General features: G+C 37.8%; 1 protein-coding gene across 1 annotated transcript in view; it reads left to right on the top strand.

Moving 5' to 3' along the window:
- LOC306857818 (protein sidekick-2-like) overlaps window positions 1-19,505 on the top strand; it is a 317,048-nt gene that overhangs the window by 238,525 nt on the left and 59,018 nt on the right. Inside the window, exons 3-7 of the mRNA XM_079398002.1 lie at window positions 568-674; window positions 4,131-4,278; window positions 15,000-15,133; window positions 18,157-18,268; window positions 19,216-19,406. Of these exons, the coding sequence (XP_079254128.1) occupies window positions 568-674; window positions 4,131-4,278; window positions 15,000-15,133; window positions 18,157-18,268; window positions 19,216-19,406 (692 nt within the window). The remainder of the gene's footprint in view (window positions 1-567; window positions 675-4,130; window positions 4,279-14,999; window positions 15,134-18,156; window positions 18,269-19,215; window positions 19,407-19,505) is intronic.

Here is a 19,505-nt window from a genome sequence, read left to right as displayed (position 1 = left end):
GGTCAGTTTTCTGCCAAATTGGCTACAATATAAGTAATGAGGGTCCTGGAAGAGAAACGTAAATCTATTGGTACTTGCGTATTAACTCACTTGTAGGCCTCACTAAAACCTGTGACAGTGTTTTTTTGTTTTTACTTCCACAGTCATTGTGTATGTTAGAGCGCCACCTACTGAGAGGAAGCACATAATACAAACATTATTTACATTCTGCATTGAAGCTGAAGAATTCAAGGTCATTACAATGAGATGGGAATATAGGCAAAAAATATATACTTTATTGCTGTATTTATAATCTCCCAGGAGTGCTTTATAAAAGATAAGAAGCATGCGTTGAAATGAAAAGTGCGTGTGAGAGCCTGACAGTTTTGACAGATTACAGAGATGTTCGCTTTGAGAAGGACAGCGGTGACAGAATGAATGAGAGTCATTTGTACATATAAAATATACATAAAACGCTTATGCATCACTTATGAAAGGCACTCTGACAGTTGGGCATTACATCATGCTTCATGCATAGTCATTATTGTGGTTTTAGAGAGTAAACCTGCTGTGTTTTATCCCTCACAGGTATTTGATACCATCTCTGGACAGATCGCATGCTGGCCTCTATCGGTGTATTGTGAGGAACAGAGTCGGAGCGTTGTTACAGAGGAGAACCGAAGTACAACTGGCATGTGAGTAACCATAGTAACTCTCAACCACTTTGGATTTCAATGTTTGTTGGTCCTTGCATGTGTGATTTTTACCAGACGGTCAAATTGTGCCCTAGTGTGTGTGTGTGTGTGTGTGTGTGTGTGTTTCACAGGAACTGCAGCTGTTGGTGAGGTGGCGTACCTCTGTTTCATTAAAAGCTCCTCTGCAATGCCGCAGCTGGTCCACTCTAACTTCCTCATTAGACTGATGAGGTTGTGTCGACCAATCACTTCGCTCTCTCAGAATTCAATTAATTCCTCCAATTTATAAATCTGTTTAGCATTAGGAACAGCTGCTGCGCTTGAACCGAGTGGCAGGTCTCTGGTGTTTCAAGCCAGATTCAAGTTTCACTGGCCACTGACCTCTCGCCGACTGTTTCCGGTCATTATCGAAGTTTGATTTTTCTCTGGCGGAGTATGTGAGTGAAGCAACAGCAACTTCCTGTCTGTAATCGCGCCACTCCTTGATCATTTCCTGCTCGCGGATGCGTGTTCGATCCATAGCAAAAACTGAGCCTAATTCACTTTAAAGTTCTTTCAGTATGTTTGTTTTTATCTCTGAGCACACACAATATATAAATAAAAAACACTTGATGAAAGTTATGCTTTATTAAACTACTAGCATTAGTCTGTGAATGTGTTTTAATACATGATTAGACTCAAATGAAATTAATATATACTATTTCTCAAAAGTTTGGGGTCAGTAATTTATTTATTTACTTTATTTATTTATTTTTTTTGGAAGGAGATTATTGCTTTTGTCCAGCAAGGAAACATTAATCAAAAGTGATGGTAAAGACTTTTATGTTAGAAACATTTTGATTTTAACTTTATTTGTATCAAAGAATCCTGAAAAAAAAACACAAAAATAAAAGGCACAACTGTTTTAAACTTTGATAATAATCAGAAATGTTTCAGCATATTAGAATGATTTCTGAAGGATCATGTGACACTGAAGACTGGAGTAATGATGCTGAATATTCAGCTTAGCCATCACAGGAATAAAATACATTTTAAAATATATTCAAATATTAAACATAAATTTTAAATTGTTACTGATTTACTGTATTTTGATCAAATAAATGCAGCCTTGGTGAGCATAAGAGACTTCTTTTGAAGCACATTAAAAAATTGTACCAACCTCAAACCTTTGAGGAGTAGTGTATTTTAACAATGTTTACTCAAAATGTACTCAGTTTTATTATCAGTTAACACGGCCTTCTTCATTTTAGAACTAACATGTCTGTGAACTTCCATATGCTCACCGTTAGCAGCCCATGCTAATGGTGCGTTCAGGTCATGTCGGATAAATCGTATTTACGAGATGAACGCCAGCCTAAAGTCGTTGTTACGAGTGGGAAACTCAAAACTTTCTTTAAGCCCCAAGTTTCCGAGTAAGGGGTGTGTCAGTGAGAAAATGTGTCGGATGCAATGGACGCAGCCAAAGACTGTAGATATTAGGGCTGGGTATTGTGACCAATTCTGCGATTCGATTCGATTATTATTTTTATGGTTTCAATTCGATTCGATTTCGATTCGATTCGATTCGATTCGATATCGATTAGCTATCAATATTTAATTTAAAATGTTAGTTGTGCAGACATGGGATCCATATTTTGATATAAATGCTGGTAACTGAAACTCTCCTACTTAAGTTTATTACTGAAATACACATCTACATTAATAATAGGGTGCACACAGTTGTTTTTTTTAGTGGAGCAATTCGAAAGATGGTGACACCTTCAGGACGAGAGGTGAATATTCATATCCTCTTACGTGAAGCACGCGCATTAAGAATCGATTCGGGGATTTCCCGAATCGATATCATTGCGTTAAACTGAAGATCGATTAAAATCGGAGAATCGATATTTTTAACCCAGCCCTAGTAGATATGCAGCGTCTGTATTGATTGTAAATTTGTTGAAATGAATAAAATGATTATATTTATGTATTGTATTGTAAAATAAAACTATATAAGTTACATATTCAAAATATGATATTATTTTACCATAGAACATATAATGATTCTGTTTACATCACTTTCATAAATTGAATAAAAACAGAAAAAAGCAAAAACACAACGATGCACATTCTTTATTCATCATTTTGTATATGTAGACTTTAAAAAAAATCGTTGAATTTTATGTAGAAAAGCATCTTGTTCCGACCAAAGTGACTTGAATGCACCTGACGTCGTTATCAACTCGTAAGTACGAACGTCCCAGGAGGACTTGAAAGTGGCATAATAACCTAAAAATGTCCGAGTGTTGTCCAGTTATTCAGGCTGACTGATGTATCGGTCCATCGCTTCTTCTTATGGCCTTTCATATCGGGATATGTGCAGGTACTTCACTTCTGGTTAAGATGGAAGTACTTAGACCTTATTTTCTTTCCTCATTTCCCTTTCAAGCACCTGTGCAATAATTGACATCCAATTTCCTTTTGTTTCATTTGAAGGATGAAGTGAGAGAAATTAAATACAGGAGTCAATACACAGGAAACGACATTGTGATATCAAAGGCAGGACATTGCCATGCTGGATATTGTATTATTTTTTAAGTGGTTTTCCGTAATTAGCTTTTTTGTTGAATAATGCTCTTGATATTAAAGACGCTGCCTTTGATTTTCAAATCTCCTCCACACCGTGCAGCTCAAAATGGTGTTTGGCTCTAACTTTCCTTGCTGACAAAAGAAATACTAGTGTAAGTTTTTTTCATTTATTCAGCCTTATGTCATTCCGACCCCATATTACTTTCATTATTCCTCTGACATTCTGCCTTAGACCTTCTTTTGTTATTTATGAAAGTAATAATGATACAGGGTTGGAATGACAAAATGTTCATTTTTAGGTGTGTTACCCTCTTAAAACTTATAAGTTGAGAGTAAAAGTTGCTCTACAAACCTTTTTCAGGGATTGGCAAGAAGGAATAAATTGACGTTTTCAACAGGAAGTTAGCTACTCGTGTCCGTGTTCCTCCAACAAGGACATGCTGCGGAATCAGATAGGGGTGTAAATACGAATGATTGCTGATTTAACGCATGGTGAATGTCTGTTCGGATGAGTCAGTTCTGGTCACTGTCATGGCCGATAGCTAGCTGGCACATATCATCCCAAGTCTGAAGGCAGCCGCTATGATGTCTGGCACTGTGTCAGAGCACGTCTGTCAAACGCTGTCCAACTGAAGCTAGAAAGACACTAGAAAACACTGGAAAATTCTGCTGTGTCTCTGGCGAAACGACAGATGTTAATACTGCAACTGATTTTTTATCTACTGATGTAGGCACTTGTACCAGAAATTAAAGTCTGTTTGTATTTGTAGTGGAGTTATGAACCAGTATTTAGACAGACATTTAATGCTGAATGCTAAGATATGCACTATATAAGAGTTTTAACACATGCGTGTTTTGTAATTTGCTCACTTTTGTGTGTGTCTATAGATATGGGAAGTTTTGAGGAAGGGGAGCGGGCCCAAGCCGTATCCCAAGGAGAAGGAGCTGTAATACCAGCGCCTCGCATTCGCTGTTTTCCTCAACCACAGGTTACCTGGTTCAGAGACGGACGCAAAATCCCTCCCAGCAGTCGCATGTAAGTTTGGGAATCTGTTGGTTTTCTTTTTCCTATTCCGCCTTTAATGTATCTGTATCTTTTTCATTCTCCAAGCAGTCTGATTGTACGTGATTGTTTGTGAGGGATCTTTGTAGCTATACATCTAGTCCGGAGATACACACACTGTGTTTTATTGCCTCCAGGTGTTTCTGAATGTGTGTGTGAGCTTGTGGAGGTGTTTGTTTGTTATCATATAAACATTTATTGACTTGCTAGCATGAGTGTGCTCAAAATCCCCGATAAGTTTTGAGAAGTTCGCTAAACATCTGCAGAGCAAAAACATCCACTGTCCTGCATTCTATCTATCGATCGTTCATTCGTTTGTTTGTTCTGTTTGTCTGTCTGTTTCATTCATTGCATTGTTTGCCCCAAACAAAGTGTGTGGGATGAATTTATCATTTCATTTGTTATTTCAGTTATCTATCTATCTATCTATCTATCTATCTATCTATCTATCTATCTATCTATCTATCTATCTATCTATCTATCTATCTATCTATCTATCTATCTATCTATCTATCTATCTATCTATCTATCTATCTGTCTGTCTGTATCTATATATTGTGACGAGTCGGCTGCCTCCCCCCTTACTATCATGACTACCCTGTCCCTTATTCGCCGCCCTTCACCAGGCTCCCGACGGGAGTGGGTGTGTGAGAGAGGAGGGGCGCTGAATCATCCAGGGCTGACGGCGTGTGATGAGGCGCACCTGAACCGAATAGAGCCTCATCACCGCCGCTGTTTATATGCCGAGCGCGCCTCTCCTCGAGAGATCGGCCTCTTTCCCGTGCATGCACACTGGTGTCCTCGTGGGTCCAGGAAGAGGGACTCCCGCACCGCCAGAGACGTGATACGTGCCAGGATGCCGGGCCGACTAGTCCCGTCGAGCGCCGTGGACCTAGAGGTAGACGGAGCCACTGGGGAAGCCACGTCCTTCGCGCCCCGGACCTCAGAGGGGAGCGCGTGCGGCCGCCGGACTCTTCCCCTTACCTGGTCCCTTCCTTTTAGAACTGCCCTCCTTCACAAACCTCGCAGCATGACGAGGACACCAGATCCCCTGTTTATTTTGGACACTCTATTCCCTTTGGACACTTTATTTTATTATTTTTTGTTTAATAAAAGCCTCACCGAGGCCTAACGCCACACCCACTGTGTCTGTCATTTGCTCTTCCCGCCACACTATCTATCTATCTTATCTGTCTGTCTGTCTGTCTGTCTGTCGTCTGTCTCTCCGTCCGTCCATACATCGATCCATCATTTGTTCGACATTCATCGTTTGTTTGTTCATTCGTTCATTAATTTTGACTGAATTAATGTTTTAATCACAATTTCTGTGCATCAGCTGCCATTGTAAAGCCTTTGAATGATGTGTTCCAAATGTTTCTGTTTCTTCCATTTATTTTGTCTTCCTCACACTCTGTCTGCCTACCCAGGTTTCTCCTTTCAGCGCTCTCATACATCTCGCTTGCACACGTCTGTTTCTAGCTCTGAGCCAAGGTTAACTCGTGCAAATGAGTGGAGCAGATAACATTTATTCCAGGAAAATCATTTAATTGAATTTTAATCAGGCCATTGGCACCTCTGTCGCAGTTTCAAAGACTTTGTGAAAAATGGAAATAAGCGTAACATTGACCGAGACGCCCATGGAGGACTGCTAGTCTGTCTGAGAGTGTCCTGCCACTTTTGACTCCGTCTGCTCTAGATTGGTGAATTCTAATCTCTCGCTCTTTATTTTCGTCAGATTGTACTCATTTTGGCGGCCCTCGTTTCGCTGAAAACTAGCTGTCTGGCCCAAGGGTCATGAAATGGAGAGTTTTCAGAAGCACAAAGCTTTCTCCCTCACCTCTCATCTGCTCTCTGTCTCTTTACCCTCTAATCATGCAATCACACAGCCCAGAAGAGAGTAGGATAATCAATGCCTGGGAGAGAGGCGCGTTTCTCCATTTTCACTCACAACCCTGCCTCCCTTCTGCCACTTTGAGATTCTAGCACACAGGAGCACTGCAGTGGATGATAAAATGACATTTTCCAGCACTTTGCTTTTGAGTCGCCTACAGTGCTAATTTGTGTTAACAGTGCTGTTGACATTTTGCCAAATTGTGTTAAGTTTATGTTACATAGAAAGTTTGAATTATACAACAGCAATCTTATTTTAAAAGACAACATGACTCAGGATTTGCAATTTATTTGTTCACATGATTAAATCAGGAGGGGGTGAAATATCTTAGACTATCATATTATCCAGAGTAGTACTACTATATATAGATAGACATTTTGGTTTGCCCTAAACCTCCAACTTTAAATATTAAACATCTATAATGTCATAATTTACTCAACTTATGTTGTTCCAAACCTGTATGACTGACTGTAAATGTTGTCAATTATATTTTTTTAGCATGCACTTTTTTACTAAAACATACATTAACATAAAATCATGTTTATTTGGAGACTTAATTCATCAAAAATTATTTTGTAAGATGATAGCATAGCTTTTATACCTGATTTATTAGAGGAATTCAATGCAAATCAGGTGACAGCACAGACATTGCATAAACATTGTGCACACCATAATTCTCCATTTTACGGAGTGCTAGGTTGTGAAAGATTCAACAGATTTCAATCTTGCATACTATGCTGAGACTGAACAGCATTATTCCATCAGTGCAGTCCAGGCAACGTGCATCTGGATGTATGCCCAATTAAAATGCTTTTCTACATCGTTTGATCATCATTAAGTGATTTACTGTTGCCGTAATCAATAGAGTATGTAAACAAACAATCTCTCTTGAATGAAATTCCACTTACTGCTTTTCGTGGAAGGTAATAGTGTAATGTAATTTGCCTCTGGCATTTATAATTTGCCCTACAAAAGAAACGCTTTTATTCATATTGCAGCTGTATGCTGTTCATATAGATGTCTGTGATGCAGAAGTGGTTTTAATGAATGCGTGAGAGATGAGAACATTTATAGGAAGTCAAAAAAGCATTTAACTCACTCCGAACACTTCATCTTGTGTGTTTGTCTGTGCTCAGCCACTGAAGCCTGAACAACATTTGCCCATCAACCAAATTATTACTTTTATTTTCTTTATTTCTTTTTCTCATGTTGGGCAAGAAGAAAATGAACAGATTTTGTTGTAAATTGAGCTGTAGATTGGTAAAGCTTGTCCAGCAGAAGTAGCATTCGTTCCCTCTCCATGCTCCCCTGACTCTAGTTTCCCCTTGATGAGACAATTTCGTGCTGAGATGCTGCAACTGGGACTCTCTCTACTCCATCCCGGCTCTGCAGCTGCTCCTGTTGGCTGTGCTGCTCTCAGGGAAGCTTGATGCTATTGTCACTTCAGACTGTGATCATTTTTCAGCTTTTTCTATTGTGGTTTACATCTATTTTTTAATTTGTTAATTCATTCAGTTGATCTATCTATCTATCTATCTATCTATCTATCTATCTATCTATCTATCTATCTATCTATCTATCTTATATATCCATAAGTCAGTGTATCCCACAGCAGTCTTGCGTGTCGAAGACGGCACCCTCCCTTCATTACTTTCCTGCCTACAGGGAGCGAGAGAGCGGCTTGAAAGCATTCATTTAACTGCAATAGCCATTAGTCTTTCATTATTGAATAGGAATGCAATTGAAAGGCCCTTTTCCACTGACTGAATTTGATTTGTTGTGTTATTTGGGAGGGCTAATGTTGTGTATAATGGTAAACACATTCCAGGGGCTACGCCACTCCAAGCGAGTGTTAAAGGAAAGGTGCTATTCTGTTTTCTATTTAGATTTTGTCCCTTGCATTCTGACCTACTCCACTAAAGAATTCGGTTTAGATAAGAGGCCAATAGTCCTCTGCGTTTGGATGACTGTCACTCATTCGACACTCTCCTCTTTGAATTTCTCTTTTCTAAAACACTGTTTCTAACAGGATCCCCTCAAATGCGTTGTTGTTGAGGTTTCAGGCAGCTCTTGTGACACACCCCAGCACAAACCAGTATCCCTCCATAATAACAGAGGATTCACAGTGTGTAATGGTGACAGGACAGATGATGGCATTTCTATAGCATATAGATAGCATGCCTCTGAACAAAGAGGTTATGTCTATGCATTCACAAGCTTCATTCAGTGTGTCCTGCAGTTTATAATCACAGGTTCGAGTCAGTTTTATCCACCATTGGCATTAAGTGAGATTGCGTATTTTGGTCACAGCTATTAGAATATTCCTCTAAATACAGTAATCAGCGTATTTTGAATAAACTCACATTCTATTCTATTCTCTTCTGGGAATATAGGAAGTGCTTGCTAGTAATTAATTATAATAATTTTGCACAGTAAATTAATAAACCGGTTCATTCCCTACACAGGAGAGCAAAATATATTGTCTGTATATAGATTTATGTGCATTTCTAAAAATAATCGGTTTTCTCCCTCCAAAAATATTTCACAACCCTTAGTCATGCATCTTCAGAAGGTGTGTAAGTATAACATAAATTCAACCATCTGCACCTGCAGATGCACTGTGGTGATGTTAGCAAAATGTTGTGGAAAGTCTTAAAACGTGTTAAAAACGCATACACAATCGGAATATGATTAAATTTGAATGTTATTTGTGCCTAGTCAGTGGGGAGTTTTTTTTTTTTTACAAAATCCTACAGTAAATGGATTGTAATATTCATTCCATGTCTCATTCCAGACCAGATGTCAAAGGTCATAGAGGCAGAGCACATTTGATCCAAACTAGCATTGCATATATTTTTCACTGACATATAAGGCTTCCAGCAGTTTCAGCAGGGACGGTTATGCTAAACTCTTAGGACACATGGTCTGGCTCATGTTCCTGTTAGTGGGTGGTAAAATTTAGGTTTTATTTGAGTCCTGAATATATTTGACTAGAGTCAGAAAGGCTTTCCTTTCAACAGATGCTGGGCTACTTCTGTTTTTCTACAGCATAAAACTTGAGATATTGGCTGCGGCAATAGCATTAGACAGGTGTTGTTCACGTATGTGTGCACAACATGTTCTTCGACTCCCAGTTTTTCATCCCTGGGCAGTTCCCTGGAAAATTCAAGCATATTCTTTCTGTCAGTTTTATTTGACCACCTGTATTCTGCTTGTGCTGTGTGTGTGTACGCTGGATCTGCTTGGTGTGTCCTGTCAGTATTTGTAAGTGTTCCCAGATATATTTACCATGACTGTGTGTGTGATATTCGCTCGAGATCCTATTCCCTGTAAAGGGACCGTGGCTTGTGCCGTGCGTATTTGTCTCTAAGTGTAATAGAGGTCATCGTCTGCGAACTCTGCTGCTCCCTGGAGAGTGCTGAAAAAGCACTGCACTGACAAATGCCATTCCGCTCGCTATTGTGTACATATAACTGTTATAGTGGGTGAGCAAACACACACACACACACTCGAATACAGGCACACACAAGCTCTGTTTTGGGCTGCCTTGCTGTCTGCTTGCTAAATGAAATGAAACTCGTAAATGCAAATCTCTACTCAATTGGTTCCATTAGAATTTGATGTTAGCATGTTGCTAAGCTAACAGTCCCCTCATATGTGAGGGATCATATAGAATAGGATCATATAGGGTTTATTTAGCAATAAAAACCCTTTAGCATACTGATTTGGTTAAAAATTATTGTATCATGTGAGAAAAAAAGACCACAGGGTGCTATGAGAGACGTGAAACCAGCACAGCTTCTTTCTGGATGATGGTCAAATATAGGCTACACTTTAGAAGTTATTATGCAAAGCTATTTGACTGTATAATGCCATGATTTACCCAGCAGAATCAGGTATTCCAGAGAGCTGTATAATACACATAAAAATGCTCGCACACATAGAATATTCAGTTAAATAGTCTTTTTTTGTTTTGTTTGTTTTCTGTACCTTTCAGTATTAAATGAAATATAAGTATGATACTGTTCAAAGGTTTAGGGTCAATATGAATGTTTTTTATACTGATAATTGAGCATCAATCAAATTATTATAATGATTTCTGAAGAATCTTGTGACACTGAAGAAAGGAGTAAATATTCAGCTTTGCCATTACAGGAATAAATTACATTTTCAAATATATTAAAACAGTTTTAAATGGTAATAATAATTCACAATATTACTGTTTTTTTTAGCGTGTTTGATCAATAGACTTCTTCAAAAACTAAAAAAAAATATACTAACTTTCATTTACTACTGTGTATATTTGTAATCAACTTTTCTCTGTTGCATTTTGGGATTGCCTTTTCTTAATGATTAATCTGATGCATTTATGATTATAAATGCTTTCTACTTTTTGGAACAACCTTTGCATTGAAAGTGAACCAGTGTTGCCTTGTAATGCCGTCCAGGTTGGGAGCGCATAACATTTTGGAACTGATCTACAGACTCTATATTAATATGAACACATACTGTGAATTCTTCCAGGATGGCATCCTTTGGCAGACTTGCAGTAAGTGAAGGCAGTAAATGCCTTTGATGAGAAAGCACAACTCAACAGTGATATTAATTTCTCAGCTCTGTGATTCAACAAGAAACAGTCACTGATCACTGATTTCATGAAATCTTCTTTCCACAACCACATGGGAGTACAGAGAGTACAGACAGGGAACGAGTGAGACAAAAATATAAAAAGTAAATGCTTTTGTAATTTTCACACAAATAAGTAAGTGTAGAACTTGCTTCAGTGATACCAGGGTATTGTGAATGGTTGCTAGGATGTTGTCATGCAGCTTATATGGTTTATGATTTTCAGTTAATCATAATGTCTATATGATGCATGAATGTCTTGCTTCAATAAGCCACTTGTATGATTTGACTTATAATTTGTCTGTATACGACAAACATGTTTGTTAAAATCCCCCAAATATAAACGAAATACCTGAACTGTTTGCTTTTATCCAGATTCACTGTATAAGTAGGTTTCAGTTGGGTTTCTTGAATATTTGAATTATATTATGTCAGAATTCCTGACATTATAGATACAAATGTCAGAATTCCTGATGGGTGTCTGGGTTACATGTTCTTTGGCATTTCTAAGTTCATAATTTACCTCTGTCATATGTTATATTCATCTGTTCTTTCAGAAACATGTATATGTGCTATATTAATGAGTATTCTGAGACATGTGCGATAATGTTTATGCATGACCTTTATCATGCGTGCACTGTCAGTCAGGAATTTGGTGTCGTATGCTTGCAGTGTAAATCATATTTTACTGTGTGTGTGTGTGTGTTCTTGACTGCCTCATTAGCTGCTGGGTCTGCTAGCTGTGTCTTTATTCTCATTTTATGTGCTAAGGTTTAGGGAATCACCTGAGATTAATTTGCAGTCTTGGGCCACTCGCTGTCCCTCTTCCAATCCATAATTCAGCAGCCGTGTGGCTCTCTCACTGACACCTGCCGCACCAGGACCCAGGCAGAGTGAAATATTCACTACAGATCATCACACCACATCCGTTCGCCCTTATTAACCAGCCCCTTATCCATCTGGAAAGATGCATCGTGGGCCGAAAACGGGAGAAATTGGAGACCAAGTGTGTGCATGAGGAGATATTAAAATCAATCATCCGCTCTTATGTCATCCCTCTATGTTGAGCTGCTCTAATCATACAGCAGTCATTAATCATTTCAGCAGGTTGATGTAATATCCTGTGACAGCCGGCTGCGCTCGAGCGTAATGTCTTTATCGAGCTGTTGTTAAGGTTTATCTTCAGGCAAAGTGTAGGAATAGGATGAGGCTTTTTGCTTTTTAATAAAGCAAACTGTGCTTTTGATATAATTAGCGTAATATCGCTTATCAATTCAGTAAACGCAATCAGTAATTTCAATATTTTATGTGTTTTATCTTTATTGAAAGTGCTGAAGTGTTTGAATTGGTGTAATGAGGGCTTTAGGAATAAATTAATTTTAAATATGCAGATACTCATGAATATTTGAATTTGAGTTGTTTTGTTGATTATTTGGTTTGCTAAAAGCTGTTCTGCAACACTCTGTGCACACAGTTTATGTAATTGGTTATTTTTATTGCCACTTTTTGGTTATTTTTGGCTTAATTGCTGCTTTTATTTATGGGAATATGCATAATGGGAAAGGAATGATGGGGAAACATGATCCAGACAGTGCAAACTGAGCTTGCCACAGCTTACTGAAACTATCAAAAATATTTTGGTTGATTAAAATAAAGCTGAAAAATTTACTAAAAATAAAATTAAATACCATATTTATTGTCAACCCCCCCCCCCCTTTTTTTAACAAAGATGTGAAAATGCAACTAAAATGGTTGTAATTCATGAATACTCTTGGAATATAGACCTAAAGCTTTTAAAGAAATAAAAATGTAAAAAGTTATAGAAATTTGAGTTTACTGTAAAGAAAATGTAATGTACTAAAACATACATTTTATATAAAATAAATATTTTACAAAATATTTTGGAATCTAAAATGTATCTAATCTATCAAATCAAAGCCATATGTCTAACGAAGCTATGTTCCAAATTTGAAGTCGATTGATGTTCCTGTAAGATTTTGCTTAAACACTATACGAAAAGTAGCCAAGGGGTTTAGGTAGGTATGTATGTATTTATTACATATATAATGTATATATTTTTTTCTTTTTTTTTTTTTGCATTTTCCTATCACAAAATAGTCACCATATAGAAACAAAATAGGAACATTGAGAATCAGACCTTTCCAACGGTTTACAAAGATTACAGAAAGTTTGATTCTAAAATAGTGTGGTAAATTTTGTAATATGACACTTGACACCATCCACTAAGGGGAGGAGCCCACTAAAAGGATTTAAAGTATCATTTCCAGTAACGCAATGTCTGGATTAACTGTTTTAAATATGAAAACAAAAAGAAAAATGAAATAAAACATGAAAGGTTAATACAAAAATAAATAAATAAACTTTAAATAGATGACAAAATCACATTAGAAAATTATTATAACTTACAGTTAAAATGAAAAAATGAAAATAAAAAAATAAAAGCTAATTCAGAATATTAATAAATACTATAATAGTATATAAATAATACTAAAATAACACAAGGCTGTGGGTCCAACAAGAGCAAACTAATTTTATTAAAATTTGCTACTTAAAAGAAAATATGATTTCTACTAAACCTTACTTACTTTCTTAATACATGTGCCTGGCATTGTTTGTTTGTTTGTTTTGGCAGTAAATATCCATTTCACGTACTAATGTTTTTTCATGATTACCTCAACTACAGGGAGATTTGAACTAGCTCTATCTGACTGTGCCACCACTACTATGTGTCTACAACAGATTGATAGAAAGAACAAAAAAAACTTTATTTTTAACCACAATAATACTCCAGGTATTATTCTAGGTTGAAGCAGATTATCATATGAAGAATATATGATGTCTTGTGAAGGGCATTTTTTTACTGTCATAAAGCCGAGAGAGAATGAAAGATGAGCGAAAGATCTGTCAGTTTTTCCTCAAAATATGCTGACTTTATCAGTAAGCATCTGCAGCCTTGTTGCGATAGCGGCTCTGGGGCTCCGGCACACATTTGGTATTCCTACAGTGAGATGAACAGATTCCTATTAGCATTCCGCACCCCGGAGGACTCGGGCTGGGGAACGTGGGTGCCAGCTCAAAGACTGTGGGTGTGTGAGACGGGTCGAGGGCAGCCACGCAGAACGAACAATTCTTCCTCAATTGTCCAACACATAGTCATAATGAGAAAACATTGATTGTAAACAAAGGAGGCACGGTAATTGGGACTCCATGGGGTGAGTGTCAGGACTCGGCCCAGTGGACAGCAATGGGGCAGTTGGGTAGAGATGGTTGGTTATACAAAGTGAGATGCGTGAATGTACTGCTAAAGAGGAAGTAGTGTTACATGTGTACTAAAAAAAATTTAATTTTATTTTATTGCCCCTTTATAAGTTGTCAACTTTGTTAAATATATATATATATATTAAGCAGCAAATTTGTTCTACTACAATATATTTTAAAAAGTAAATAATAATCAGTTGAAATTTGCTGCTTTATATATATATATATATATGTGTGTGTGTGTGTGTGTGTGTGTGTGTGTGTGTGTGTGTGTGTGTGTGTGTATGCATATATATATATATATATATATATATATACACAATACAGTACATTCCCTGTTCATGTCAAGTCTTTTATTTAACATACAATTCAAAATACTTGAATTTAATAAGGGCTTAATTAAACGATGGAAAATGCTTATAAAATGGATAATGGTAGTAGTATTTCTGTTTTTATGGGGGAAAAAACAATCTTCCATCATAGCAGCTGTTGCATGTTGCCAGAAGTGGTTTATGTGATATTTATGGAGCAAAGTCATTTCATGGAGTTGTTGATCTAGAGGGAAATGACAGATGGAGAAATTAAGTTTCTTTGTTCCTTATGCCTGAGTCATTGTGTCAGATATGAGTAAAAAAACAACTAAAAAATAAACATTCTGAATTCTCTTTGTGTATATGAATAGACATAACGAGATGGCAGTGAATTAGTGCTCCACAGTGGCTCTGAAACATCCGTGGGGAATATTTCATGTAAATATCAGCTTTTCGAGCGCTGCACAGAACATTTGGTGTTTAGTTTGTGGTGATATTACTGATTCAGCGTTATAAATCATTGCTTGAGTGTGATGTCTGACAGCTGGAGATTTTTGACCATGGTTCTGCTTGTTGTTATCTCACAGAGCCATTACTCTGGACAATACGCTGGTCATCCTGTCCACCGTGGCCCCAGATGCTGGAAGATACTACGTACAAGCTGTAAATGACAAGAACGGTGAAAACAAGACTGGCCAGCCCATAACGCTGTCTGTGGAAAGTAAGTCTGTAGAGATTTAGAAGTTACAATTGGACTTCCTCCTGTGGGCTAAAATTAATTATAATTTTTACAAATTAAATTACAGATGCCAACTACTGTATTAAAATTAGGGATTCACGTATATATTAAAATTCTGACCAATAATTTTCATGTCATTGTCAATACATTGTTTTGTTTTTGAAAATATTGGTTTGTTAAAAATTGTTTATTTAAAAATTTGTTTAGAAAATAATTTTATAAAATGACTGTTTTAATTTTTAGTAGGTTCTAGTGCAGGGCTGTCCAAACTTGGTCCTGGAGGGCCGATGTCCTGCAGAGTTTAATTCCAACTTGCCTCAACACACCTGCATGGAAGCTTCTAGTATGCCTAGTAAGAGCTTGATTAGCTGCTTCAGGTGTGTTTAATTAGGGTTGGAGGTAAACTCTGCAGGACACTGGCCCTCCAGGACCAAGTTTGGACAGCCCTGCACTAGAACCTACTAAAAACTAAAAAAAAGTTTTGAAAGATGTATATATTGCTATTTCATATCTGCCATGAAAATATATACATTTAATCCATATTGCAGGTTAAGGTTGTACTTTTTTCAAAGATTAAAAAAAATGCATATTACCAATTTGATGCTAAAATTAACTCCAATAAATTTATTTATTAATTTTAAGTATTAATACTGCAGTCTGAACTTGACACTTAGTACAGTGAAAGATCTAAATAATATATATATATATATATATTTCCCATGTTCATATGTGAAAGAATGGAAATGTCACAAAGTTTTGAATCTTTTCTTTATATTTTAGACAACATGCTGTTTATATGAACATACACTGAACAAAATTATAAACGCAACACTTTTGTTTTTGCCCCATTTTTCATGAGCTGAACTCAAAGATCCAAGACTTTTTCTGTGTACACAAAAGGCCAATTTCTCTCAAATATTGTTCACAAATCTGTCTAAATCTGTGTTAGTGAGCACTTCTCCTTTGCCCAGATAATCCATCCACCTCACAGGTGTGGCATATCAACATGCTGACTAGACAGCATGATTATTGCACAGATGTGCCTTAGGCTGGCCACAATAAAAGGCCACTCTAAAATGTGCAGTTTTACTGTATTGGGGGGGTCCGGGGGGGTCCGAAAACCAGTCAGCATCTGGTGTGACCACCATTTTCCTCACGCAGTGCAACACTTCTCCTTCGCATAGAGTTGATCAGGTTGTCCACTCCTCTTCAATGGCTGTGCGAAGTTGCTGGATATTGGCAGGAACTGGAACACGCTGTCGTATATACGCCGATCCAGAGCATCAAAAACATGCTCATTGGGTGACATGTCCGGTGAGTATGCTGGTCATGCAAGAACTGGGATGTTTTCAGCTTCCAGGAATTGTGTACAGATCCTTGCAACATGGGGCCGTGCATTATCATGCTGCAACATGAGGTGATGGTCGTGGATGAATGGCACAACAATGGGCCTCAGGATCTCATCATGGTATCTCTGTGCATTCAAAATGCCATCAATAAAATGCACCTGTGTTCATTGTCCATAACATACGCCTGCCCATACTATAACCCCACCGCCACCATGGGCCACTCGATCCACAACATTGACATCAGCAAACCGCTCACCCACACGACGCCATACACGCTGTCTGCCATCTACCCTGTACAGTGAAAACCGGGATTCATCCATGAAGAGAACACCTCTCCAAAGTGCCAGACGCCATCGAATGATGAGCAGATGCCCACTCAAGTCGGTTACGACGACGAACTGCAGTCAGGTCGAGACCCCAATGAGAACGACCAGCATGCAGATGAGCTTCCCTGAGACGGTTTCTGACAATTTGTGCGGAAATTCTTTGGCTATGCAAACCAATTGTTGCAGCAGCTGTCTGGTCTCAGACGATCTTGGAGGTGAAGATGCTGGATGTGGAGGTCCTGGGCTGGTGTGGTTACACGTGGTCTGCGGTTGTGAGGCCGGTTGGATGTACTGCCAAATTCTCTGAAATGCCTTTGGAGATGGCTTATGGTAGAGAAATGATCATTCAATTCACGGGCAACAGCTCTGGTGGACATTCCTGCAGTCAGCATGCCAAATGCATGCTCCCTCAAAACTTGCGACATCTGTGGCATTGTGCTGTGTGATAAAACTGCACATTTTAGAGTGCCCTTTTATTGTGGCCAGCCTAAGGCACATCTGTGCAATAATCATGCTGTCTAATCAGCATCTTGATATGCCACACCTGTGAGGCGGAAGGATTATCTCAGCAAAGGAGAAGTGCTCACTAACACAGATTTAGACAGATTTGTGAACAATATTTGCGAGAAATAGGCCTTTTGTGTACACAGAAAAAGTCTTAGATCTTTGAGTTCAGCTCATGAAAAATGGTGGCAACAACAAAAGTGTTGTTTATAATTTTGTTCAGTATATAAACCTGTGAACAACAGGCTATAGACAAATACATATTTGTCTTCTGTCTGTGACAGTGCTTTGTTTCATTATCGCAGAATATTGACAGTTATGGATTGTACTTTGTATGAGTTTCAGTATATATCTGATTCTCCCAGCAAACCAGGATATGATATTTTTGAGTCTAGTAAAGGAGGAACTAAAGAATGGTGAAGAGACAGCGAGAAGATTAGAGATCATGGGAGGTTTGTGTGTGTGTGTGTTTAAAGGACAGTCCTTCCCAGAAGCTGTAGTTGAATATCAGTGCTTTACAGAGACTGTCTCTGACAGAGCTCCATACACACACGCACGCACGCACACACACACACACACACACACACACAGCTGCCATCAGAGCAGAGAGGAAGTTTCTCTTCCAAACACAAACCTGTCACATTTGCTGTAACACGTACAGTACATCAGCTGGCACTTCCTACATCTGGACACACTCACACCTGAAGATGACAGATCGGAGTTCTATTAAAAACACTCACTCGATAATGTCCTTTACCTGTGTGTCATAACACACTTGTTCAAGCTCTCATCGTTTTCTCATTCTCACATTTCTCTTCTGCTGTAGATGTTGGTGGTCCTGCAGACCCCATCGCTCCCACCATTGTCATCCCGCCGAGGAACACCAGCGTCATCTCCGGCACCTCTGAGGTCACCATGGAGTGTGTGGCCAATGCTAGGTGACCGACCTCTGATTCCTTCACAGTTTGAATGAAAGGAAAATGACTTTAATTATGGTGATTACGAGGCGAGCAGTGGGTTGAAGTCTGTCACTTTTTATTCTTTTTCTCACCACTTTTCTGCAGTTATTTCATGTGATGTCAATTTTTGGTTTTTATGAAATGAATGCAAAAGCAGTAAATGAATGTTCTGGAGATGACAGAATCCATGTCATGCCATTAATTACAAAATAATAAACTGTATACAGCTTTTAAAATAGTGTTAAGTGCTTCAAAGACACAAATATTTACATTAAAGATTCACATGTTTATGGAAGGAGAAAAAAATAAGAGCACATGGAAATAAAAGGAATAAGAAATGAAATACCAAGCATTAGCATAATTAAATCAATTATGATTTTATTATTAAAAATGAATTTTGTTATTTAAATTAAAATTGTAAAACTAATAAAAATAAAATAATTTTAAAATATAGTGAAAGTCTGTGGTAAAAGGCATTTTGTATTTTTTTGGATTTACAAAAATAAATACATTTTACATTTACCCAAAATGTATTTTAAGATTTAAAATGTATCTTCTTGTCCCTTCAAGTACATTTTAGCATTTGAAAGGTGTAATAGAATTGAAAAAAATGCATTTCCTTCAGCAATGCTGTTTATACCATATATTTGCATATGTTTTGAATATATTTTGGCCAGGTAATTTAATTTTTTATTAATACTTTTATTACACATACTATTTTTCAAATGCAGTATTCAATGTATACTGCACAATATGAAAGTTTATGATGTTTTAGGCAGATAGATATGTATGCATTACTAGTGTTTTATCTGCTATCCTCATGTGTATTACTATCTATCAATGGTCATGGCATGAGTGGATTATAAAACATTGAAATGTTAACAATAACAATAAAAATGTTAACCGTAACATTTTTCCTACGCCAGGCCGCTAATAAAGCTGAGCATCAGTTGGAAGAAGGACGGTGTTCCGGTGAGGAGTGGACTGAGTGATTTTAACCGTAGACTGACGGTGTTGAGTCCAGTGGTCAGTGATTCTGGCTTCTACGAGTGTGAAGCTGTCCTCCGCAGCAGCAGCGTTCCCTCTGTCAGCGCTGGAGCGTACCTACATGTTCTCGGTAATATGGTTACACACCAGGTTTTTCTAGTAAACTGGAGTGTAAATAAATCCACAAGTGCATTAGAAATCCACGAATGACATGTTAAGTGAACTGTCA

This window comes from Barbus barbus (assembly GCF_936440315.1).
Source record: "Barbus barbus genome assembly, chromosome: 38".
Lineage (NCBI taxonomy): Eukaryota > Metazoa > Chordata > Actinopteri > Cypriniformes > Cyprinidae > Barbus > Barbus barbus.
This window is presented reverse-complemented; position numbering and strand designations above follow the sequence as displayed.